Source organism: Indicator indicator, chromosome Z (assembly GCF_027791375.1).
Source record: "Indicator indicator isolate 239-I01 chromosome Z, UM_Iind_1.1, whole genome shotgun sequence".
Taxonomy (NCBI): Eukaryota; Metazoa; Chordata; class Aves; order Piciformes; family Indicatoridae; genus Indicator; species Indicator indicator.
Window position 1 is genome coordinate 63,408,092 of NC_072053.1, and position 26,814 is coordinate 63,434,905.

At 46.6% G+C, this 26,814-nt stretch overlaps 1 protein-coding gene across 1 annotated transcript in view; it reads left to right on the forward strand.

Moving 5' to 3' along the window:
• Positions 1-313: 313 nt before the first annotated feature.
• Positions 314-26,814, forward strand: part of SLC49A3 (solute carrier family 49 member 3) — a 33,334-nt gene continuing 6,833 nt past the window's right edge. The window contains exons 1-6 of the mRNA XM_054397857.1: positions 314-442; positions 14,635-14,793; positions 15,615-15,834; positions 25,366-25,442; positions 25,550-25,687; positions 26,232-26,348. Of these exons, the coding sequence (XP_054253832.1) occupies positions 314-442; positions 14,635-14,793; positions 15,615-15,834; positions 25,366-25,442; positions 25,550-25,687; positions 26,232-26,348 (840 nt within the window). The remainder of the gene's footprint in view (positions 443-14,634; positions 14,794-15,614; positions 15,835-25,365; positions 25,443-25,549; positions 25,688-26,231; positions 26,349-26,814) is intronic.

Sequence of the window (26,814 nt, forward strand, 5' to 3'; positions counted from 1 at the left end):
AACTTTTCCCCTCCCAACAAAGGCAGCTGCCTAAGAACCAGCGGTCAGCGCCGGGCCGGGCCCAGCACCCGCGGTGGAACGGGCGTCACTCGGCTTGGCACGGCTCCGCAGGACGCGCCCGCCCGGCTGCCCTGTGCTGCGGGCCGTGCCGCGCCAGCTGGCGCCGTGCCGGGCAGCAGTCGGAGGCTAAGCCGGGGCCGCCCCGGAGAGGCCGGCGAACACAGCGGGGCGGGGCCGGGCGGAGCGGGCCGTGCCGTGCCGTGCCGTGCCGTGCCGTGCCGTGCCGTGTCGCGTCGTGTCGTGTCGTGTCGCGATGGAGGGTAGTGAAGCGGACAGGCTGCTAGGGGAAGGCGGGCTGGGGCACCTGGGCCAGTTCAAGACCTACCGGCGGCGGTGGTTCTTGCTGGCCTCTGTGTGCCTGCTGAACTGTTCGAACGCCATGGTGAGTGCGGGGCTCGGGGGGCGGGCACCGGCACGGCCGAGAGCCGCCGGCCGCCTGGCTTCTTTCTCCGCGGGGAGCTGCTGCCGCCACGCAGTCTACGGCACAGGGCGGCCCCGCGCTGCGGAGCTCCGAGCAGGCAAGGCAAACAGCCCTCTCTTCTGCCTTCCTGTGCAGGAGCTATAGAGCAGTTCTGGGTGCGGCTGTGCCGAGAGGGGATAGGGTAAAAGGGTCGTCGAAACCCAAACTGCATCCCGTCTCTTCCTAGAAATAGTCAGGCAATCCTCGGGGCTCTACCCCAGAGCTCTCAGATCCACCCCCTCATCCTTGGAGCAGCGGGACTCAGCTCTACTCGCGAAGTGCTGAGAAGCCTCTGGCCGTGCCTTAGGGACGGAATAAGAGCCTTTTCCTCTTGAACGTGTGTTATGACAACGTGCTTCACTGGTTCCGATTTCGGCCTTCACACCGCGCTTTCTGACGGGTGGGGTCCGAGGCGTGGACGGTGGTGACAGGGGAAGGGCAGGATGGGGTAGGAGGGCGTGTGTGTGATCTAGAAGAACACAGCAGGAAGTACCACCGCTAGAATGGGATGGAGCAAAATGGACTGCGGTGCACTGGTGAAGTTGTTCCCGGGGCTCCTTCATAGGCTTTGGGGAATTTGTTTTTCTATTGAATGTATTCGGCGTCTGTGAGGTCATATATTTCAAATTTAGGAATAGGAGAACAGTACTGAAACCCTTAAGACAGAGAAGCAGAAGTTAGCTCTGCCTTATTGCTGGCTTATGACAGCAGACTTATTTGGTCAGAAAAAGGAACTGGTAGGTTTCCTTTTGGAGTCTGTTGCACATGCAGAACGGTGTAGTCGTTGTGCCTTAAGAATACTGGTATGTGAACTTATTGCCTACAGGGATTTACTCTGAAAGACATGAAAAATAAAAAGGTGGCAGAGTTCATCTGCTGAACAGATTAAATCCAAGTTCAGTAATTATCAAGTTAAACATGTAAAGTTTTCTCTTACCAAGTCCAAGTATGTGGTGTGGAAGTCCAACTCTTTGCTCATTAAGTCAGTAAGGATGTTGATAATTATAAGACTGATAAAGAATTATTCATGTGTGTGATTACCATGCTGTGAATGCAGACTGTCAGGCAGCCAAGATCAGGCACTGCAACCTGCAAACATTTAACTGCTGGGAAGAAAGAGTGGATATTCCATGATACAAGAGTACTGGAGTAGAGAACTGGGAAACATAGTAAGAATTTGGCTGTATATGGAAATTAAAAAATGAATATGCAAAAAAATGTATGAAGGGAAATCAGTGTATCCTTTAAGAGTATAAACAAGTGTCCTGCAGAAAAGGAATGTGAAACCCCCAATAGTTGCTTGCAGTTGAATTGGCATAGCACAAGAACATTATGTAGCAACAAAAAATCCCACCCTGCTAGAGACGGACAGTGACAGCATGGGTGAGAGAAGCTGTATGAGGCCTTGTACGTGTATCAACTTTTCTGAAACTGTAACAGTGAAACTGGAGGGCTACCTAAAAAGGTGTAACTGTGTCATGAGTTATATTACTGAAAGCTTTGTAGACCTGGAAGATTATACTGTTATCAACTTGTCTTGCCAACTTCCAGACTGTCCACAATGTTATTTTCAACAGAATGAACCTAAGCCCAAACATCACAGCTTCAAAACGATGTGCTTAATAAATACCTTAGCATGTAAATACTGTTTCTAAGCCACTGCAAAGGTCTGGAATGGCAAGTATGCTGACATACAAAGTTGTAACCAAACATTTCCTGATGCTAAAGCTTCTTTTAAATGTTCCTGATAGAAATCACATTAAAATGGAGGGAGTGGTTGAAAGGCTATGAAATCAAAGTGGTTGGTTACTGTTTAAAGGCTCCAGATGGAAAGATTAATTTACCAGTTCTGTGGTGTGAAAATTGCCTTGCAAGTTAAGATGTGTCTTTAATTACTGTGCAGAGGTGCCTGTAGCGTGTTGTTCTATGTATTCCTGTGTCAGGCAATCTGCAAAATGCATACAGTGAGGACACAAGACTTTTGAAGTGTCTGGCTTGGAAAGAAAAGATCACCTCATGTGCTGTACCAAGCTTCCAGGACGATGCCTTTTATACCCCACTCTTATTCATGCACAAATACAGTTTTCTGATAGTGGCCTTCAGTGTCACAAAAAGTGGCAGACAGGAGACAGTCCTGAGAGGGAGAGGGAGACACTGTCAGTGTTAGGTGGACAAGCTAGAAGTAATTAAACTGCAGAAAACCATACTTGGTGATATAGCAAGGACAGGCTTGAGGGAGAAATATTTCTTAGTTCAGTCTGGTCTAGGATTGTGATAGAGCAAAACCAGAACAAAGCATGTGATGATGGAAAGGGTCCAGAGGAGGGCCACAAAAATGGGGTTGGAGCACCTCTGCTACAAGGACAAGCCGAGGGAGCTGGGATTATTCAGCCTGGATAAGAGGAAACTCCGGAGAGACCTGATGGCAGCCTACAAGAAGGGGGCCTACAAGAAGGATGGGGAGAGACTGTTTACAGGGGCCTGGGGTGACAGGACAAGGGGCTTAAAACTAGGCAAGGGCAGATTTAGATTGAATATCAGGAAGATGTTCTTCACTATGAGTGTGATGGAACACTCGAACAGGTTGCCCAGGAAGGTGGTTGCGGCCCCTTCCCTGGAGATATTCAAAGTTCAGTGAGGTTCAGCGAGGCCCTGGGCAGCCTGGTCCAGTTGGGGATGACCTGCTGACTATGGGGAGGTCTGATTAGATGACCTTTGGAGGTCCCTTCTGGCCTGGACCATTCTGTGATTCTGTGATGAAAGAGGTATTCTTCCCTGTTTCATTCTGCTCCACAGCATTGTGTGAAATCGTTTTTTTAACCAGAATTCAGTGGGGTAAATATGACGCAATGGAGGCTTTTTCACCAACAATAGATAGGCTCTTACTGAAATATCTTTTACTGACCTTAGTTTGAAAGCCTTTGTCTCTCCAACTGTACAAGTGGAGATTAGTTCTCATTTTCTAAATATGGCCTATTCTGGAAATTCCTGGCTGACAATGTGTAAGAAACCCTTGCGTTATCCTGAGAGGCCATGAGTAGGCATCAGTGTCATTCCTGGGCAGAGATGCTGTTCTGAGTGTAGCTACACTGTGATCCCCATCTGATCTGCATCTGTCTCTTGCAGCACTCCTGTTGAGGGGGAACAGAACTATGACTGTGGTGTCTCCTCAGATTGTTGTCAAACTGATGCTATGGTTTTGAGTGTGTGTGTAGTTTTTAATCTGAAGATCTAATGTTTAAGAGTACTTATTCTGTGCTGGCCAGCTGCTGTATCAGTAAATTGCCAAGGCAAGTAAATAACTTTGTGTTGCTTCCTTCCTATGAAGGTGAACAGCTTGGAACTTTGTATTTCTTAGGAGGAACTTCTTGCCTTACTGCTGAGGACAGAGACATGCACAGATACTGAGAGTATCCTCGTTCCTTGTTCTGTGCTTATCAGTGTAAGCAAGATGGGGAGGAGGAGCGGAGCAGAGGGTTGGAGCTGGCTTACACTTGGCTGGCTGGTTCCTGACTCACCAGCCTGGAGGATTTCCGCCACCGCTTAGTGTACTTGGGAGAGGAAGGAGAGCTGCCCAAGTGGAGACTGGCACGCTCCAAGGCAGGGTGTGCACACTCCTCACCCATACCTGTCTGCTCCACTAGTGTTCCTGTAGATAAGCATGCATGCACAGCTGCTGCAACCTAGCTGTTTTGTCCTGCTAGTCCTCCTGGGAGCTGTGGAGTCTAAACTAGGCAGGGATGTGACTTTTCTGAAGATCTCACTTGTGTTCTCATTTCCTAGGCTGTTGTGTCAGCACGGGTGCTTTCAGTTGAGGCCACAAGCTGTTTGATCCAGACTGTGTGGCTGTTGAAGATGAGGAATCTGGTCTGAGGGCCCCATAGTCCGGTCCCAGGGAAAGAGGATGCAGTCTGTGTGTCTCAGACATCCTGCATCACCTTGAAAACAGCATGTGGGAGTATGGAAGAGACCATGCTAGGACTTGGAGAGCTGCTGCAAGCAGTGCCTGCCTAGGGATTGTTGAGCTGTTCCTGTTAAAGTGGAGAAGGTCCCATTTTGTCTAATTCTAATTCATCCCCTTTGGCTCCTACTTTTAAAGCTGTATATACAAGGTATTACAGAGCGTTGCGACGCAGTGCACAGCTATATGGTGTGACAATGAAGAGCACTCCATATGGCAGCCTTTGCTAGCTGATGCCACCATTTGATGTGGCTTCATTTCCACCCTGCCTGATTGCATGCACTTACCATTCTGCAGATGATTTTGCTTTTCACTTTTTGAATCTTGGTTTGTATGTGAGAAGGGTAGACACTGGTTAACAACTTGCCTTTTATGAAAAATAACATTGTTTGATACTGCTTTCTGTCAGGGCTGTTCTTGGTCATACATGTGATCCATCAATATATCTTTTACTATTTTGAGCTCTGAAAATCTTCGGTCTGTGATTATTTATGCTTCCTTCCACAGCTCACACCTGTATAGAGTCTGTATGGAGTCCCACCTTCAGCCATCACTTTGCTACCATTGCAGACAGACAATTTGCGGCTCAAAGCTCACCAGTAACTTTCTGCAGAAGTGAGAGGGTGGTCAAATGTTGGGATTCCTTGGAATGGGTGAAGGGAATCTGGGTTGTGCAGGTTCTGAAGAGTCTGTATGGGAGTAAAACAGCAAAGGCAGTAGGACAAAGAAACTGAACCTGGAGATGGAATTACAAGGGGAATGAGAACAGGAGGAAAACTAGAGTGCCTGGTCTGATTCTGAGAGGAAGAGGGCTGGATCTGCATCTGAGAATCAGTTACGGGTTTACCAAGGTATCAGAAGGAGCAACAAAGAATCACTGAATTCTTTAGGTTGGAAGGAATCTTTAATCCTCCCCCTCTGCTCCACTCTGGTGAGACCACACTTGGAGTACTGTGTCTACTTCTGGAGCCCCTATTACAGGAAAGATCTGGACATGCTGGAACGTGTCCAGAGAAGGGCCACCAGGATGATCAGAGGGCTGGAGCACCTCTGCTATGAGGACAGACTGAGAGAGTTGGGGCTGTTCAGTTTGGAGAGAAGGCTCCAAGAATATCTTATTGTGGCCTTCCAGTATCTGAAGGGGGTCTACAAGAAAGCTGGGGAGGGACTTTTTAGGGTGTCAGGTGGTGATAGGACTAGGAGGGATGGAAAAAAAACAGAAATGGGTAGATTCAGATTGGATGTTAGAAAGAAGTTTTTCACCATGAGGGTGGTGAGACACTGGAACAGGTTGCCCAGGGAGGTGGTGAAAGCCTCATCCCTGGAGGTTTTTAAGGCCAGGCTGGATGTGGCTCTGAGCAACCTGATCTATGGCAGGGGGGTTGGAACTAGATAATCCTTGAAGTCCCTTCCAGCCCTAACAATTCTGATTCTATGATCTAGTCCATAGACATAGTAAGGAAGGACATTGTTAACTAGATCAGGTGGCTCAGAGTCCCATCCTACCTGACCTTGAATGTTTCCAGGGATGGGGCTTCTACTACTTCTTTGGGCAACCTATTCAAATATTTCACCACCCTCATTGTAAAAAAAGAAATAATATTTGCGGTATGTAGCCTAAATCTACCCTCTTTAAGTTTTAAACCATTACTTCTTGTCATAGAATCATAGAATCATTTCTATTGGAAAAGACCTTCAAGGACTTTGATGGTTGGACTCGATGACCTTAATGTAACACCATCATGGCCATCAAACCAACTTCTGAAGTGTCATGTCTGCCTGTTTTTTTTTTTAACACCTCGAGGGATAGTGACTTTACCACTTCCTTACCCCTTCCCTGGGCAGCCTATTCCAGTGTCTGATCACTCCTTCAGTGCAGAAATTTTCCTGATATCCATTCTAAACCTCCCCTGGCACAACTCAAAGCCATTTCCTCTTGTTCTATCACTTGATATGAGGGAGAAGTGACCAACCCTTGCCTCACTACAGCCTCCTTTCAGGTAGTTGTAGAGAGCAGTAAGAGAGCGACCTCTTTAGACAATCCCAGTTCCTTCAGCTGCTTCTCGTAAGACTTGCTGTTCAGACCCTTCCCCAGCTTTGTTGTCCTTGTCTGGACATGATCCAGAAACTCAACGTCTTTTTAGTGAGGGCCCAAAAGTGAATGAAGTGTTTAAGGTGTCACCTCAGCAGTGCCAAAGTATGAGAGCACAATCACCTCCTTAGTCCCATTGGCCACACTATTTCTGATACAGGATGCTGTTGGCCTTCGTGGCCACCAGAGTACACTGCTGGCGCATGTTCAGGTGTCTGTCATCCAGCATCCTCAGGTCCTCCTTTGCTGAGCTCCTTTGCAGCCTCTCTGCCCCAAGCGTGTCGTGCTGCATGGGGTTGGTGTGACCCAAATGCAGGACCTGGCACTTGGCCTTGTTAAACTTCATAACACTGACTGCTGCTCATAGATTCATCCTGTCCAGATCTCTTTTGCAAAGCCTTGCTGCTTTTGATCAGAAGAACACTCCCACCCAATTTGGTGGCATCTGTCCTTACAAGCTAAGAAATAGGGGCAGGATGAGAACAGCTGTAACCTGTTCTTGGTTATAGGAGTGCCCAAGCAGGCCTATAATTAGTGGAGAAGGGAGCAGGCAGTCTCTGGGAGGTACAGGAGAAAACAAAATGCCAGCTACAGGAAAGTCAAAGGAAAGGGAAAGAGCTGAAAGTTGATCCATTGCCCCTCCAACATCAGTAGTAGTCAGATGGTTTGAGTTTCAGTGCAGTTGCTTTCACTGATGGTCCCAAGTGGTTCCAAATGCTAAAGGAGCTGTGGAGGGGGCTCTTCTGTAATTGAGAATACATAAACACTTCTGTCTGGTGATGAGACATGGCTACCCGATCAGCCAGCTGTGTACTGAAAGCAGTGACAGCTGAAACTGTACTCCAGTGCAAGCTAGAACAGGCTTGTGGGTCTTCAGAGGACCTTCTGTCCTCTTCATCATCAGTTGCTGTACTCAGTGTATAAAGCACAAGTTTTTATAGTGAAGAGTGTGTGTGGAGGTGTGACTTTCTGCCCAGAATTTTTTCCTTACATTGACTGGCTTTCTGAACCAGAGCCTGGTATCTGTTTTTCAGTGGCACCTGGTGGGGTGAGGGAGTTTATCTACTGCCTCAACCATGAACTTGCCTCCCTTCAGTCCTCTCATCTGGGCTACTGCCTCTGGTCTGGCAGGGCCAGGATACAGGGGCCCCCTGCTCTCACATACTTTCTGATGGCTGCTTCCATTTCTCTTTCAAGGAGAGCAGACCCTGGCTTCACCAGTGTATCTCCTGTTGCTTCCGTGATGCTCCTCAACCTTTCAACTTCCTCTTGCCTGGCAGAGGAAATCATCCGCCTGCTTGCAGGCACATAGCAGTTGTTACAACTGCCACTCACTGCCAGTGAAAAGCACTCCCTTCAGCCTGTCACCTGGACGGCTGCATATTTCCATGGGTGCTCCATCTGGGTTCCCACGTCCGCTTTGGCTAGTGTTGAGTGCACCCTCAGCAAGTTTGGCAATGACACCAAGCTATGTGGTGCCTTTGACATTCTAGAGGGAAGGGATGGCATCCAGAGGGACCTTGACAGGCTGGAGAGGAGGGCCCATGCCAGCCTCATGAATTTCAACAAAGCCAGGTTCATAGTCCTGCCCCTGGGTGCGGGCAATCTCAAGCACAAATACTGGCTGGGTGGAGAATGGATAGAGAGCAGTCCTAAGGAGAAGGACTTGAGGGGGCTAGTTGATGAGAAGCTCAACATGAGCTGGCCATGTGTGCTTGCAGCCCAGAAAGCCAGACGTATCCTGGGCTACAACAAGAGAAGCATGGCTAGTAGATGGATGGAGGTGATTCTTCCCCTCTACTCTGCTGTTGTGAGACCCCACCTGGAGTACTATGTCCAGCTCTGGAGCCCCCAACACAAGGACATGGAATGATTAGAGTGGGTCCAGAAGAGGGCTGTGAGGCTCCAGAGGCTGAAGCGTCTTTCCTGCAAAGACATGATGAGACAGTTGGGGTTGTCTAGCCTGGAGAAGACTCCAGGAAGACCATATAGCAGCCTTCCAGTATTTGAAGGAGGCCTACAGGATAACTGGAGAGGGACTTTTTACAAAGGCATGTAGACAGGATTCATAGATTCATAGAATACCAGGTTGGAAGGGACCTCAAGGATCATCTAGTCCAACCTTTCAGGGTAAGAATATAGTTTAAATGAGATGGCTCAGCACCCTGTCAAGCTGGGCTTTGAAACTGTCTAATGTAGGGGAATCCATCACCTCCCTTGGGAGTTTGTTCCAATGTTTAATAGTTCAAATGGTGAGAATTGTTTTTCTGGCATGCAGTCCAAATGTCCCCAGTAGCAACTTGTGCCCATTACCCCTTGTCTTTACCATGTGACTCTTTGTAAGAAGGGAGTCTCCCTCCTCATGATAGCCACCCTTCATGTGCTTGTACATGGTTATGAGGTCTCCCCTAAGCCTTCTCTTCTCAAGGCTGAACAAACCCAGTTCACTCAGCCTCCCTTCATGACAGGTCTTACAGTCCTCTGATCATTTTTGTGGCCCTTCTCTGGACCTTTTCCAGCCTTTCCATATCCTTCTTGTATAGCAGGGTCCAAAACTATACACAGGTACTTGAGGTGGGGCCTGACCAGCACTGAGTAGAGCAGGAGAATGACTTCTTTATCCCTGCTTGTGGCACCCTCATTGATGCCACTCAGCATCCTGTTGGCTTTCTTTGCTGCTGCAGCACACTGTTCACTCATGTTGAGCCTGTTGTCCACCAAGACCCCCAGGTCCCTCTCCACAGTGCTGCCCTCGAGCCAGGTGGATCCCAGTCTGAGATGCATTCCTTGGTTATGTGTTCCCCAGTGCAAGACCCTATGCTTGGCCTCATTAAACTTCATATAGTTCCTTCTTGCCCAATTGACCAGCCTGTCAATATCTTCCTGGAGGGTGGCTCTCCCTTTTGGGGTGTCAGCTTCCCCACTTATTTTTATGTTGTCAGCACACTTCATCAGGATGCTCCTAATTCCAATATCCAAATCATTAACGAAGATATTAAACAGTGTTGGGCCTGTACTGATCCATGGGGGACCCCACTAGTGAGAGGTTGCCCATCTGAGAAAGAGCTATTTATTACCACCTTCTGGGTATGGCCTGTCAGCCAGTTCCCCACCCACCACACACCACTTGTCTAGAGCACAGTGTGTCAGTTTCGGAAAGAGGAGGCTGCAGGAAATGATGTCAAAAGCCTTGCTGCAGATGGACAATGTCCACATCAACTGAGCCTGTCACCTTGTCATAGAAGGCAGTCAGGTTTGTCAAGCATGACTTACCCTGGTGAATCAATGTTGCCTTTTCCCTATCACCTTCTTCAGTTTACTTGTAATAGTTCCCAGGAGGATTTGCTCCATAAGTTTCCCAGGGATTCATGTTAGGTTAATGGGTCTATAATTACCTAGATCCTCCTTGGAACCTGTTTTGTAGATAGGGCTAACATGAGCCTTCTTCCAGTCATCAGGCACATCTCCTGACCTGCATGATTTCTCACATATTATGGAGAGTGGCCTCTCAATGACATCGGCCAGTTCCTTTAACTGCCTTGGATGGATGGCACCTGGGCCTATTGATTTGTGCAGGTCAAACTCTTGTAGTAGTTGACACACCACCTCTTCCTTTACTGATGGCAGGATGAGGGGCAGTGGTTTTAAACTGGAAGAAGCTAGATGTAGATTAGATGTTAGAAAGAAAATCTTCACCATGAGGGTGGTGAGGCACTGGAACAGGTTGCCCAGAGAAGTTGTGGAGGCTCTAAGCCTGGACGTGTGTCCAGTTCTGGGCCACTCAGTTCACAAAAGATGTTGAGTTGCTCACATGTGTCCAGAGAAGGGCAACAAGGCTGGTGAGGGGTCTGGAGCACAAGCTCTGTGAGGAGAGGCTGAGGGAGCTGGGGTTGTTTAGCCTGGGGAAGAGGAGGCTCAGGAGTGACCTTACTGCTGTCTACAACTACCTGAAGGGAGGTTGTAGCCAGGAGGGGGTTGGTCTCTTCTCCCAAGCAACCAGCAGCAGAACAAGAGGACACAGTCTCAAGCTGTGCAAGGGGAAGTTTAGTCTTGATCTTAGAAAAGAGTTCTTCACAGAAAGAGTGATCTGCCATTGGAATGTGCTGCCCAGTGAGGTGGTGGTCACTGGCCCTGGAGGTGTTTAAGAAAAGACTGGATGAAGCACCCAGTACCATGGTTTAGTTGATTAGTTAGGGTTGGGTGATTGGTTGGACTTGATGATCTTGGTGGTCTCTTCCAACCTGATTGATTCTGTGATACTGTGTTCAAGGCCAGGTCTCAGTATTGCAACTGAACGATCTCTGAGGTCCTTTCCAATACAAACCATTCTGTTACTCTAAGGGGTTGGAGTTTCTCAGTTGTGTTGTGACATCCTTTGAACTGCCCTCAGAGAAGACCATGGGAACACATGGATGTAGCAAGCAGTATGTAACCGAGGCTCTAAGTCTGTGTTGCTAAGTCTCGAAGTTGCTACACAGGCAACTGCAGATTGCAGACAGGCAGAGGTGATTGTAGACCACAAGGGTATTTTTCTACAAAGTGAGATTTAGGCAGGGTCTGAACAGCTCTGCAAGAACAGAGATGTCTATTTCTCTTTGCTTTATGTGTCCCAGGCTTTTGGTTCTGGCATCCTGTAACCCCACACATTGCCTCTCCTTCTGCATCTGTCACTGTGATTTACAGTAGGGAGCTCTAATAACAGGTTTTGGTGTGCCAAAACAGAGTTAAGAATTAAGAAGAACCTCTCTCAGTCCGTATTTTGTGCCTTTAGAGATTACAGGGTTTAGATCTCACTAGTAAAGAGCTGCATCATTCTCACCCTGTTTTGCCTGAGGGCATGTGTATCAGGGAAGTCCCTTCATAAGTACCAGCCTTGGCAGTGCAGAGTTTTAAAAACATGTAGGTTAAGGGCTTTACCTGCCAGCAGAACAGCTTGCTAACTTCTGTAGGTGCAGTCATCACAGGTGGGAAAACCAAAAGCAGAAGGTGGCATACTCACTTGCTTATGGTATTGTGTTAAGAGGTAATTTGGCAGGAAAGAAGCTCCCTTTCATTGCAGATTGTCCTCAGATACCAGAGGGGCTTACTTCCTGAGTGGTGCCCACTTCAGTGCTGGATGTCCAGTTGTGTCCAATATAGATTGAACTGTCATGATTAAGGATGAACTAATAGCACACTGCACTTTCAGATTTGTCCTGTTCCATGAATTCCCATGGCTATGCTTAAAGAGTCTGGTAGTGTTCAATGAGAAAATGTGATGACTGTCTTAATAAAAGTGCAGTTTATGAAAGCAGCAGTGCAGGTACTTATGGATTGCTGGTGATAAATACACTGTCTGCGAATCATGTGCATGCATTAAAAATATATGAATCATACAGCCTGGCTAGAGATGTGCAAAATCGAGAAACAACTCTGTATAGAGATGTAAGTTTCCCTGCAGAAGCACTTGGTGTAACCAAAGGTTAGAGTCTTACCCAAAGGCATCCCTGTAGGAGGGTAAGAGAGGCTCAGCCCATCAACTGATCCCAGAAGTTAGTTGCAGGTAGTCTGTGACGGTATCTTCCCTAACCTTCCCCTTCCCTTGATGCTTTTTAAACTATTTTTACCTTTCAGGTGGAGCTTGAGTGACTCCAGTCATAGACATATAACATACCTTTATTATGAGTGGTGTAAAATTCTCTTGCTCTGCTTTTAAAGGTATATGCTAAGCAAAATCCAGAGCACAAGCTGAGTGAGGGGTAGTTGCACCTTGGAGGCAGGTAGGTTTTGGGATGGAGGTTTGTTTTGGCATTATGATAATACTATAATGAGCAAAGTTCACACAAAAGTCAGCATTTTGTCAAAAAATAGCAGTCTCTTGGCTGGAGTAGCAGTTACACACCTTGCCAGTTCTGTGCTAACATCCAGCTCCCATTCTTTCAATCATCTCACAGAGCCTAGCTGCAGTGTCCTCTCTCTGCTCCACACTCCCGGCTGTTTGCAGGCCATGTTGCCCAGGGAACCACAGTGGAATGGATTCCCTGCATAGCAGTCACATTCACACAGAATCACAAGATCACAGAATGTTAGTGACTTCAAAAGATCACCTAGTCCAGCCTCCTGTTAGAGCAGGATCACCTAGAGTGGGTCACATAGGAACGCATCCAGGTGGTTTTGAATGCCTCCAGAGAAGTAGACTCCACAACCTCTTTGTTGTAGAGGCTTTTGGAGGTTTCTTTGACCAGAGCTACACCTCAAGCTCCATTGCCCAGTTTTTAGTTTACCTGTTAGAACAACCATGGTAAATGACTCTTGCCTAAACAGAGGCAGAAATGTACTTTTTTTCTCTCCATACCTATAAATAAGCCTTATTCCTATGCCTAAGAGGCTCAGAGTTGAACAGGCTGCAACTTCCCCTTTCTGTGCTCTTACATATATATACTAGAAGTGGAGATCTGTCTCAGGAGAAATACAGGGCAGTCCAAGTGCTTGGTTTTCAGAGAATAGTGTTTTATCAGGTCTAATGGAAACGTGCCAGACTGCTTGACCTCAGCTTGCCTAGATGTATACAGCTACTGAAAACAAAATCTGTGTCCTGGCTTGTAATATTGTTCCCTATGTGTCTGTATCTTGTGTTAAGAAACAGGAGGGGCAAAATGTACCTGAAGCTGGCTTACAAAATGCAGCATTTATTTAAACACAATTTCTTGGTACAGTGTTTCATCACCACCACCACCATCTGGAAGGCACTGAGAACGAGAAATGCTGGAAATACACAGCTGGGTTTGGTTTAGCAGCAGTTTAGCACCCCATAATCAAACTAATGAGTAGACCTTAGTGATGCCTGTATTATTTAAACTGTTACATTCGCATTTAACATTGAAATTCCCATCCCAATCTTATGGAGATCAGTTCTGGGAAAACAAAACCCTAACATAACTCCACTAGAATATATTTTTAAAAGCTCATTTTATTAGAAGTCTGCTCCCAGTCTCCCAGTGACCTCAAATAGACTCCTTGTTGTCTGAGAAGATCTTTTGCAGGAAGCTATGTTTTTTGCTCAAATTTCTGCAAATAAGTATTGAACAGCTGCACCATCATCTAACAGTAGAGCAGCTTCCACCTGCATGATTGAAACTACATTGTTCTCAGGTTGGGCCAGGCTTTTTGAGAAGCACTGGAGAAGGTATCTTTGCAAAGAATCCAGACAAAAATCCTGGGGGTAGTGCCCTCATTTCTTTCTTGTAGGCATGATCTCAGAGCCTGATTTGGGGATCAAAGCAAGGCTTGTCATTCCTTAAGGAAATCAGAAGGAGGCAGCAACCTTATGGAATCAGTGCCTAAAGTAAAGTTTAGGGAAGTATTCTCATGTATGGGACTGGAAGGGAAAAAATGGATAGTTACTAGAGTACCTTATGTTTCCCTGTTATGTGTTCTGATATATTGAATAATGCACGTTTTTGGAGTAATGTTGTTCTTTAAGGCCATATCTAGGGGGTTTCAATGCAACCATAAATACCAGTTTGGATTTAAGAGGCAATTAGTTATAGAGAGGAGATGGCAGCCTGTTTTTACTAACATAGAAGTATTCAGACTTGATGTGGCTCTGGGCAACCCAATCTATTTGAAGGTATCCCTGCTCACTGCGGCGGGGTTGGACAAGATGACCTTTGAGGATACCTTCCAACCCAATGCAATCTATGAATCTGTGAATCTGTGATTGCTTGTGGTTTACGTCAGGTGAGTAGGTGCATCAGCAGCCAACATGTTCAACTTAGGGACAGTAAAGGTACTAACTGCTGCTTCTGACAACTCCCAGCAGCAGGACTAAGAGACTGGAGATGAGGTAGTGAAATGAATGGGGTGCTCTGGGCATGATAATATCCATGGTAAATACTCCTTCCATGAGTAACTGTAGACACTGGAGGTTTGATTTTTATTACCAACCTTAACATCCTAATTTCAATCCTAGCTATCCTAAGATAGTGAGTCTCTTCACAACTGAAGCAATTTGAGGGGTTGCTGAATTTCTGTTCTGATGGAGGTGTTCATGTTTACCCATCTTTGCACTCTCCTCTGCAGCTGTGGCTGACCTTTGCTCCTGTTGCTGATAAGACAGCTGCCTACTTCCACATTTCCCTGGAGATGGTCAACTGGCTCTCAATAGTGTACCTCCTCATCTCGATCCCATTTGGTCTGGTGGCAACATGGGTTCTTGACAGCGTGGGGCTCAGATGTGCTGTAAGTTGAACTGTTCTCTTTCCCTGAGGGCATTTCACCTAGAGAGCAGTAGCTGCACCAAGCAGTAACATGCATTCTGTGAATGGCAGTCTTGCCAAATGCTGCAGAGGATGAGCATGTTGAAAGCTCTGTCCCAGTTCAGTAATAGCTGTTAAATCACCTCTGAGGTGAAGAACACTGGGAAAGGTCAGAATAATGTCACATGACTGCTTGCCTTTTCCTGCTTCAGTTTTTGTTGTCTTACTGGACTGGCAGGGATAGATCCTGTGACCTGACAGTGAGCAGCTTGCTGTAATTGCTATGACATGTGTTAGAACAGCTATTTTATTTTCAGGGCCAGTTCAAGGTATCAGTAGGGCAGGATGCAGGCACGGGAAGGGACTCCTTTCAGCTTAGAGACTGGGCTATGCTAAGCCAGCTTGGGGTCTCTACACAGCCTTCTCAGAGGCAAGAGTGCTGTGGAATGTGGTACTGAGACATTAATTTGCTACAGAAGTGGTACAGAAGTGCATTTGTGGGATCTGTAGGCTGCATGACTCATTGCCATGATGTTTGGATTGTCACAGCAAAATATAGGTGATGGTGCAAACTTGCAGAGTGTAATAAATCAGCTTTGCATTTCTCATCTATTCCATGACAGTGTCTGTTGACTTGCATAAGCTACATTGTGGCATGTTTCTCTTGGGGGCCCTTTTGCTCTCTTTCGTGCATTGATTACTAACACTGTAGTGCATTTTAGACTCTGCTTATGCTGCTCTGTTGCATTAAGTTCTGCCTTCAGGCTTCTGCACATAATCCCTGGCTGTTTCTGCTTGCTGCAGGTGATCCTGAGTGCGTGGCTGAACATGACAGGTAGCATCATCCGGATGTTCAGCGTCCTGAAGTTCCTGAGCTTGGGTTCCCAGAACTACTTGTACCTGTTTATTGGGCAATGCCTTTGTGCACTGGCACAGCCCCTTATCATCTTTTCACCAACGAAACTAGCAGCACTGTGGTTCCCAGACCATCAGAGAGCAACAGCAAATATGATTGCATCGATGTGTAAGTCATAGAATCATAGAATAGCTTGAGTTACAAGGGACACTGAAGTTCCTCTAGTTCCAACCCCTTCAACCATGGGCAAGGGCCCTTCTAGACCAGGTCGCTCAAAGCCTCATCCAGCCTGGGATTAAACACCTACAGAGATGAAGCATCCACAGCTTGTCTGGACAACCCCTTCCAATATCTCGCCACCCTTATAGTAAAGAACTTCTTCCTAACATCTGTTCTAAACCTGCCCTGCTCTAGTTTGAAAAGTCCCTCCCCAGTTTTCCTGTAGCCCCGTTCAGGTACTGGAAGGCTGATATAAAATCTCCCTGGAACTTCCTCTTCTCTAGGCTGAATAACCCCAACTCTCTCAGCCCGTCCTTGTAGGAGAGGTGCCCCAGCCCTCTTATCATCTTTGTGACCCTTCTCTGGACCCACTCCATCACTCCATGCTCCTCGTATGTTGGGGGCCCCAGAGCTGTGCACAGCAGAGTGGAGGGGCAGATTCACCTCCCTTGACCTGCTGGCCATGCTGAGTGTATGGTTTACCTTCTGGGCTCCAAGTACACGTTGCTGGCTCATGTCCAGATTCTCATGCACCAGTATGTTTAACTCCTTTCCTTGCAGGGCTGCTTTCACTCTCATCATCCCCTAGCCTGTATTGGTACAGATGACTGCCCCAACCCATGTGCAGGCCCACTTCACTATGCTGTCTAAGTCCCTCTGGGTGGCATCCAATCCCTCATTCATGTCAGTTACACCAGTGAGCTTGGTATCATCAGCAAATTGCCAAGGGTGCACTCAGTCTCACTCTCTGTATCACTGATGAAGATACTGAACAGCACTGGTCCCATTATGGACCCTGAGGGACACCACTTTTCACCCATTTCCACCTGGATGTCAAGCACTGACCACTGCCTGGCTAGCCAATTCCTTATCCACCGAACAATCCACCCATCAGATCCATACACTTCCCATTTAGAGAGAAGGTTGCTGTTGGAGACTGTCACAGGTTTTACAGAAGTCCAGATAGATGACATCTGTTGCTCTTCCTTTGTCCGCTGATGTAGTCACTCTATTTTAACAAGCCATGAGGTTGGTCAGGCAGGACTTGCCCTTGGTGAAGCCATGCTGGCTTTTTTGGATGTGTTTCATGGTGTTCTAGGTCACAGAGGTGAGTCTAACAGATTGGTAATTTTAAGGGTCCTATTTTCTACCCTTTTTAAAAATGGGTATAATATCTCCCTTCTTCCAGTCTCCAGGGGCTTCACCTGACTGCCAGGACTTTTCAAATATGGAGGATGGCTTTGTGACTACATCAGCCAGTTCCTTCAGGACTCTGGGATGCATCTTATCAGGTCCCATAGAATGTATGTTCAGATGGTCTTAAACCTGACCTTCTCTTACAGTGGGAGGGACTTTACCCCCCTGGTCCTCACCTCATGGTCCATTGACTCAGGAGGGGTGAGAAGCAAGGTTGCCAGTGAAGAATGAGGCAAAAAAAGTTGTTGAGAATCTCAGCTTTCTCCTCTTCTGTTGACATTAGCTCTCCATTCTCACTCCTCAAAGGTGTAATGCTTTCTTTAACCTTCCCTTGCTGGTTGATGCACCTGTAGAAGCCCCTCGTTATTGTTTGCATCCCTTGCCACATTCCAGCCATGCCTTGGCCTTCCTGGCATCGTCTCTACACAGCTAGGCAGTGTTCCTGTTCTGCTTCCTTGCCCCTGAGGACCATTTCTCATGGGGTTCTACTGACTAATTCCTTGAACAGCTGGACATTTGCTTTCCTAAAATTCAGAGTCCTGACTATACTCTTTGCCTGTCCCATATGCCTTAGGACTGTGAATTCCACCAATTCGTGGTCACTGCAGCTCAGGCTGTCTCCAGTCTTGACATCATTGACCATCATGTCCAGTATTGCATCCTCTCAGGTAGGGCTGGGTATTACCTGGCTTAAGAAGTTATCATCAAGGCACTCCTTGAGTCTCCTTGATTGCCTTCAGCTTGCCATGCTTTTCAGCAGGTAAGTGATAGCTACAAAGGAATATGGCTGCCTCCCACAACTTGCTAGCATTTGTGTGCCTTTCAGAGGTGGCAGGCAAAGGAACACCTCTGTACTTTCCCCTGCAAACACAGCTCCACCCAAGAAATTCATAGTCATGTGCAATAAACCAGCGCCGTCAAGGTCCTGCAAGAATGGCCTTAATTCTGCAGCTTGTTTGGAAGGTGTCCAAATTGCATGTGAGCTCAGTGCTCACAGTTGCCACATTCTGTAACTGGATAGGGGTGAGGCTGCTGCAGCCACAGTTTTGCCCACCAGTTTGTCCAGTAGCAGGGTGGAGTATGTATTCCCAATTGGTATGTATCAGCACACAGATAAAATGTACTTAGCTGGCCACATAAACATGCTGGGGATACTAAACGCAGCAGGATTACTCACACAGAAACCACATCTTACTTGCAAAGTGCCTGCAAGATGAGAAGCTTGAGGGGAAGCACCAGATTTGCTTTCTCTGGTCTCATTCCTCTCTTAGGTCCTTTGGGCCCTGCTAGAGATAGGATACTGCACCTGTTGAACCTGTTCCTATATGTGACATTTTCCCCAGTGGCTGGAAGAAACCTCTTTCTCCTTTCTCTGAGAGGTGCCCTAAATCTGGGCTGGCTCACTAGCTCCAGCTAGGAAATCTCACAGTACCTACATGTGCGTGGGAGATCCACTTGCCCTTTCCTAAAAACAACCAACAGCTGCTTTTCCTCCCTGCTGCCCTGGAATTTTGGGGAAGGGGTAGGCATGGAGAAAAGGGTCATATAGAAGCACCCCTATATGGCTTTCCCAGTGCTGCTGCAAACCCAGAGCATGGGTACTGTTGTTTAGTAAGAATGGATTTATGGTGTCAGAACAGATAAATTATTTTTGCACTGCCTTCCCTAGAATGGGGTGGAGTTGATGGCTCACCTTGTTTCTCAGGTCTGAGAGAGACCTTCATGTTCCATGCTGGAGAAGGAGCTCCGTTGTCTGTGTGGTGCGATACAAGTATTATGAAGGACCACTGGGCACTTGGAGGAAACGTGCTTTTAAGTGAGAGAGCAGCTAGAGCAGCCAAAGAGCATTTCTCACAGTGTCCTCAGTCCTTACAGGACTAAATGGATCTAGCTATGTGAAAGAATAAAACTGAAGAGGGAGGTACAGTGGAAAGCTAAGGCCTGAAGCTGTTCAGTCTGTGACATGTTGAGGTACCAGAGGGAGGACTGAATAGGCTGCGATTACTGTCTGCTGTAATACCTGCACATTGATCTGTAGAGGGCTGCCATTAGTAATGTCTGCTGTACAAAATCAGGATTTCATATAAAAGTTTAAATACTACCCAGAAGGAGCCACAGCCCTAGCCATTTACTTCAGTGGTGAATCACTGGAAAATGTCTGCATGTTACTTCTTGTCTTGATGGTTCTTACAGACAGGTTGGACTCGATGATCTTTGAGGTCTCTTCCAGCCTTCTTGATTCTATGATTCTATGATTCTGTACCCTATCTATTTGGTCTCACTGCTCCTGTTTATCAGGTCATCATGGACAGAGTCACCGTAACTCTCTTGTCTAGAAAGACTGAATTGCTCCAGCCCAGTCACTTTGCAGAAATGTTTCTCTCTGCCTCTTCCCCTGTCTGTCTGTTGCTGACATGAGCTTTTTCTCTCATCTTGCACCAAATTATTGATGCATATTTCCCGTGTTAATGCCAGAGCTGCACTCAGCACTGCAGTACTGTTGGTACCAGTGCTGCACCAGAAAGCAGCCCTACAGCATCCTGTCAGTATCCACACAGCTTCTGTTAATGCCTCTGGGTAAGCTGCCCTGCACCTTGTGTGCAGACAAAACTGCACAGCCAAAATCACTGACTCAGCTGTGCTCTATGTTATTTATTGTAATTCAGTCCTCTCCATCGCTTGTAGAGACTTACAGAGAAGCAGTGCAGGGCCAAGAACTGATCCAATGAAACCCAAGAGTTCTCCTGTGTCAGAAGAAGGAGGTATCTGAGTCCACTGAAGTGGCCTCTCGTTCATCCATGAGAATCATCATTTACTGTAGTCAGCATGTTATTTTCAGCATGCTGCAGAGCTTCACTGCATCAGCATCACTGTGAAACTCACAGCTCCAGTGCAGATTACTGCAAGCTGATTCACCATGACCCCTGCACCACAGCGTACAGCTGATGAAGTACAGTGATCTCCTTTTCATCCTTAGTCTAGCCTCATATAATTTCTCATCCAAGAAACAGAAGGCAGCTGAAATCCCTCTTCTTGGAAACTGTTATTTAATTGTGTCCATGTACTCAGAAGCAGATAACATTTCACCAGAATCATAGACTAGTACGTCCCCAAGTGCAGAGCAGAAATGCCATGGTGGTTGTGTTTGACTCTGGAGTCTCCAAAGATGAAGATGTTGCAATTTATCTGAGCAACTTGCTTCAGTGTTCAATCACTGTCACAGTAAAAGGTTTATATTCAGACATTAGTCATTGCCTCTTACCCTGCCACTGGGCACCACTGAGAAAACTCTGGTTCTCTTGTCTTTACAAGCTCTGATGAAGGTTCTTTTCTCCAGGATGGACAGTCCCAGCTCTTTAAGCATCTTTATGTATAGGAGATCCTCTGGTCCTGTAATACTGTCTTTGCCCCGTAACTGAACTCCCTCCATTAACATTTTTTTTTTCTTTCTTGTATTGAGGAGCCCAGCACTGGACTTGGCACTCCAGATGCTTCTCACCAGGGCTGAGTAGAGGGGAAAGATTACTGCCTCCCACCTGCTGGCAATGCTCTTCCCAATGCAGACCAGGATGCTGTTGGACACATTTCTGCAAGGGTGTATTGATGGGTCATGGTCAACCTGCAGTCCACCAGCATCTTGTGTTCCTCTCTACACAAGGCTTCTAGGCAAGTCACAATGGGGTGTTTATCCCACTCACTTCAGCTTCCAATACACTTAGCTGTTGGGATCTCTTTTTCACCCCAGAAAAAGAGATGGGTTCAAGCCCTCTATAGCTTGATGGCATTAGGGTACACTGTGCATCAGTAACTACTAGAGCCTTATACTCCTGAGGGTCTGATGTGCCAGGCCACCAGATCCATACAGCCCAGTAAACGCAGTTGTCCCTTTCCTCCACCTTGCTGGAGACAGGGCTGCTCTAATACTGATCAGAGTTTCTCACCTCTTAGGAAAATTACTTAGTTCCTTCAAGAGGATCAGAATCCTTTCAAAAAATCAGCCTTTCTACTGTTTGTGGAATTTCCACTGTAAACTGAAACAGTATTCTTCCTGGAGGAATCCCCTTTTGCAATGTTTTTGCTCACAACTCATGTACTTGTGCAATTAGGATCAGAGTGGGTCTGATCCCAGGTCCTTATATTCTCTCCGTGGTCACGTAGGTAAAACCACAGGGTACCTTGTGGTGTGTATCTCCCAGATTCTCAGGCAGGGGAGTTCTTACTCCTCACAGCTGAGATACAGGACTGTACAAGTGGGGAGTAGGATGTGTCCTCTTTGACTTGCTGGAACTCCTGTGTCAGTTCCTCCACAGCTGAAACACAGGTCCATATAAGGGAAGAGAGGCTTGCTAGAGCTGGCCTGAGGTGGCCAGCCAATTCATCCACTGTTTGTCCTTGGCTTTCTTTTTGTGATACTACTGCTGATGAGTTGGCATATGGCAGTGGTACACTTCGTAGAAACTTCCACCATGTGGGTCATATGCAGTGGACTTCATCTGGATTTGTATGTGACTGCTTGTTATTCAGATCATGAGAGATCACCTCCAGCACAGCTAATTCCCTCAGGTACTGGATACCTCTCTCCATAGTGGTCCACTTGCCTTGAAGGAATATTGCCTGACATAAGTTGCCCCCAAAGGCTGAGGGCCTGCGTCTCTTTTCCAATAGCCTTGTCAATGTCATTGTCCATAGACTGTGCTGCTTTGCTTCCTTGCCCTCTAATTCCAAACTACTGGCCTCGTTATCCCAGCACTGGAGCAGCCAGGTGATAACGTCCTCACCTGGACGATGGCTGAAATCCTTCTCTTTGCCTGTCTCTCAGCTCTGTTGGGGATAGGCATCAGGTGATTACCTCTGGGCTTTTCCTTCCACTCTCATGATGACACTGGTTTATCATCATTCCTTACAAAGCAAACTGATTTTCTTGTGTATTTCTTTTTCTGAATGGAGATGACTGATAGTGGCGTAAGTTGGTTCTCTGGTTCAGGTGCAGCACATGATGGTCAATTTTTAAGGCCAGAGACCTCCTGCCCTTGAGGACACTGAAAAAATGTTGAAAAGGACTCAGCACGGCCCCAGCACATTCCTGTGATTTTTGTTTCTCAAGAATTGCCAGGTTGATAACATACTTTTTCTAAATATTTTACTAGTTTGTCAGAATTCTGCATTCATTCTGGGGTAAAATTCAAAAAATTTGAAAACACTGGAGCAAGTCCTAGGCACTTGCTCAAACTCTCCCCCACACACTACCACTCATATCTATCCAGCCTCAGAGCAGATCTCTGGTTGATATTCTTTGAAACAAAATGTGTAACGCTAAAGAAGACCCGGGACACAGGTCCCAGGACACAGCAACAAGAGCGTGCTGGCTTGGACATCCTAAGGATATTCAAAATTCTGAAAAGCTAAGAAAGTGTCCTCCCTTGTCTCTCCCACAGATTAGGTAAGATTGCTACTAAATAACAATGCCACATACAAATACCAGCTTAACTTTATGACTAGTGGTATAATCGTGTCATAATTTGACATTACACGATACAACTAGATGATAGTCCTGATCCAGAGATGGTAAGTAATCACCAGAGGGAGTACATAGAGCACATAAGATTTTACACACCACCACCATGTGAACAAATGCACCAACACTGTGAACATGGACTGTTTAACTAACAGAAAAGTCTGTATGACAAAATTGTTTTAACACGGTTTGGTCAGATTTTTCCTTATCTTAACCACTCCAGCCCCACATTGGAGAAGGGCTGTCATGGTTTATAGACCCAGTCAGCAACTGAGCCCTGTGCAGCTGCTTGCTCTCACACTGTCCCCACTTCCCTCCCTGCTTGGGCCACCTCTCCCATTATATAGCAGGCATGATGTCAGTATGGTATCAATATCCATTTGGCTGGTTCAGACTGGCTATTCTGGCTGTGCCCCTTCCCAGCTTCTTGTGAAAAATTAATCCTGTCCTAGCCAGCCCAGGACCCTGTGTCTCCCTCATAGTGAGAAGCCAAGAACTAGACACAATACTATGTTACTCACTAGTGTTGAGTAGTGGGGAATGAACACTTCCCACTGACAGCATTGCCTAATGCAGGCCAGGATTCTGGTGGCCTTCTTTTTCACGAGGTTGTGTTACTGGTTCACGGTCTATTTGTGTCCACCAGGCCCCCTACCCCCACATCAGATCCTTCTCTGCAGAGCTGCTTTCCACTTGGTCAGATCCAGTGTGTTCTGGTGGATGGGGTTATTCCTCCCAAGGTGCAGGTCTTTACATTTACTGTCACTGAATTTACCAAGGTTACCCTCTGCTCATTTCTCCAGCTTGTTGACGTCGATCTTAATGGAAGCATAGCCGTTGTTTCTGTCAGCCTCTTCTCCTAGTGTCACATCATCTGCAAACTGGCTGTGAGTGCACTCTACCCTATCGTCCACATTTGTCATTAAGGTTAAACTGTATCAGCCCTTGTACCAAACACTGGGGTTTGCCTCTACTGGCTGGCCTCCACTTGGACTTCGTGCCAATGCCAATGATCTCTGGGCCCAGCTGTTTAGATGACTTTCAATTAATCTCACTTACCTATTCCACTTACCTAGCGGGTATTTCATCAGCCTGGCTCTGATGATGTCATGGGATACAATGTCAACAACCTTAGTCAAGCTGGGATAAAAATCTTCTACTGTCCTTCCATCAGCTACCCTTCCATTCATTTCACTGTACAAAGCTATTAGGTTTATTAAACATTTCTCTATCACTGATGCTCCTGTTCACATTGTTGTTCTTCATGTGTCTGTAAATAGCATGTACAGAATTAGTTGTTCCATGACCTTCTCAGGGATCAAAGTGGCAGTGAAAGGGCTGAAGGCCAGCCTTACTTGACTGAAGTGAAGAAGGCACTAAGTGGCTTGATCTTTTCCATATTGTTTGTCACCAGGTCTCCAGGCCCACCTAGCAGCAGGCCCCTGACCTTCCTTTTGCTGCTAACATACCAGCCATTCTTGCTGCCCTTCACCAGACTGAATTCCACATTGGCCTTGGCTTTTCTAACCCCATCCCTGCACACTTGAAGGAAATCACCTTCACTTGTTGCCTGTTTGCAAAGCTTTGTCTTAGCGTTAAAAAAATTGTTTCCTGCAATTTTGGACGTTCTCAGCTGAGTCCCAGGAGTGCTACTTCAGAGACTGCTCATCTCCAGCCCCATAACAATGCAACCCCTTACCCCAGCACAGACAAGTGCCCAAGATTCTCTTCTGCCATGTGATTTTTACAGTTGGTATCAGAGATCAAATTGTATGGCTGCTTGGGCTTTACTTGAGGAGATAGATTGACTTGAAAGGTGTCAAGCCGAGTGTTTCCTCAAGAAGCTGCCATAGGGCTTTTCTGCTTTTCATGCGCTTTTGGCAAAGATGACCAATGGCATCCTGGTGACCACTGGAAAGAAGCTTGAGGGAGGTCTCCTGTCCACATCCAAAGAACTGTGTCCTGTGCAAGGCTCCTCAGTACAAAAAGGGCATAGACATATTACTGTAAGTCCAGCTAAGATTATTAAGGGAATGGAGTATCTGTCATGCTGACCAAGGCTAAGGGAGCTAGACTGTTCACCTTAAGGCAGGCTCAGGGGGATCTTATCCATATACACACCTAATGGCATAAGGGGACTAAAGAAGTAAAGTACCTCTATTTGTTACTGCTGCTATGTAACCTTAGGATAGATGACATAGATTCCATCCATCTTCATTTTGTCTCTTCATCTTAGCATTTACCGAAGCAGCCTGGTGACCATGAGGACACCATAATTTACAGAGGAAAAGCAGTCTACAGGAGTTAGAGGTTGTAGGACGTTAAGAAGAAATTCTTCACAGAAAGAGTGATTTGCCATTGGAATAGGCTGCCTGGGGAGGTGGTGGAGTCACCATCTCTGGAAGTGTTTAAAAAAAGACTGGATGAGGCACTTAGAGCCATGGTTTAGTTGATTAGATGGTGTTGAGTGATAGGTTGGACTTGATGATCTTGGAGGTCTTTTCCAACCTGTTTGATTCTGTGATTCTGTGAAATGGGTTTACAGAATGGACTTCATGAGGGTGAGGGAACACATGTGGCAGCAGTAGGATCCACAGTCAACTTCTACAAACATTCCCTTCCTGGTTTCTCCTTATGTATGCCTTGTTCTGTCCTTACTCAATGTTCTGCCACACACTGCAGCTCAGGTGCTGACTAGCAGTAGGGGTGGACACATGATTCTGACTGCTTGCATAAAAAAAAAAAAAAGTGTCTCTTTTTCTTTCCAGCCAATCCCTTGGGTATTCTTATAGCAAACGTGCTGTCACCTGCACTAGTTCCTGAAGGAAAACACATCCCATTGATGGTAAATGAAAACTGCTTTAATCAGCCAGCTGGGTTCTGCTGATACATTTATTTGGAGGCAGTGGGGCTGGGGAGACTAGTAACATGTCTTTACTTTACGTCGTGTAGTTGGGTGTTTATGCAGTCCCAGCGGTAACAGCCTGTGCTCTAGCAACTGTGGGGATTCATGAGAAGGTTCCGCCAACACCTCCTTCAGCCAGTGCCACTAATTCCACTTCCCAGCCATTCCTCACAGGGCTCAAAATGGTAAGTGTTGTAGCACAGAGAGATAAAAGTGCTGCCAGACAGGGAATCTGCTGACAAATCAGACTCAGAACTCCATTGCACCAAACCCATCATGAAAAGTCCCCTGAAGGGGAATAGCATCCCTTCCTTCTGGGGGAGTGTGTGTGGAAGCTGCTCACAACAAAGCTGTGAGAGAGGATGTCTGACCATTCAGCTGTGAGCTGGCTGCTCTTCAGCTAGCTCAAACAGGCACACTTGGGCTCATCCAAGAGAAACCATACAACCTGAGCCTACTGAGTAGATATAGTAACAGGTAGGACAGCATATGGCAAAATAAAGGATAAATTTGGGCACTGAAGTGATACTTCCTCCCTACATGGTCCCCATTTTAAGTTGTCCTCTGACTGAACTGCCAAGAAAAAGCCAAAGTCCTCTAATGATCACATGCCCTTTCAGCATTTTCAGCTGGGGGGGGGGGTCAGGGCCACTGACCCCAAAGTTTACTGTGCTGTTACAGACAGCCTTTTTTCCCTTAATTTGTTTAAATGTTAATTTTTTTCTCCAGCTCTTGAGAAACAAGTCGTACATCGTCCTGGCAGTGTGCTTTGGTGGAGGAATTGGGATGTTCACCTGCTTCTCAGCTCTGCTAGAACAGATCCTTTGTGAAAAGGGGTATTCAAACGTAAGTATTCCTCCTTTCCTCTCCATTGTCCCCATCATCCACAATACAATTTAATTTTCCCTGGTAAGGGAATCAGAGCAAAATGAAGGCAGACAAATATGCTGCACTGTCTCCCATCTTATTTGCTTACATTATGTAGTACAGATTAAGCAGTACATTCATCCAGAGAACAGTCTCTCAGTAATGGATGATCTGTGATTTCTTTACTGCCAGAGACCAGGCTCCCATTTGCAAATGAAAAACCTTTACTCTTTAAACACCTGTTCTTTCTAAGATGCTTCAGAGCACTGATGTCTGTGCAGTCTTCTGACACCTTCCCCAGGGTGGGGCCCAGACAGGCCCTAGAGTGAAGCTAAAGGCAGGCTGATGCAAGCGCCTTTTCCTCTTTGCACAGTCTTACATGACTGTAGTAGAGGGCAGGAGAGAATCACAGAATCACAGAATGTCAGGGACTGGAAGGGACCTC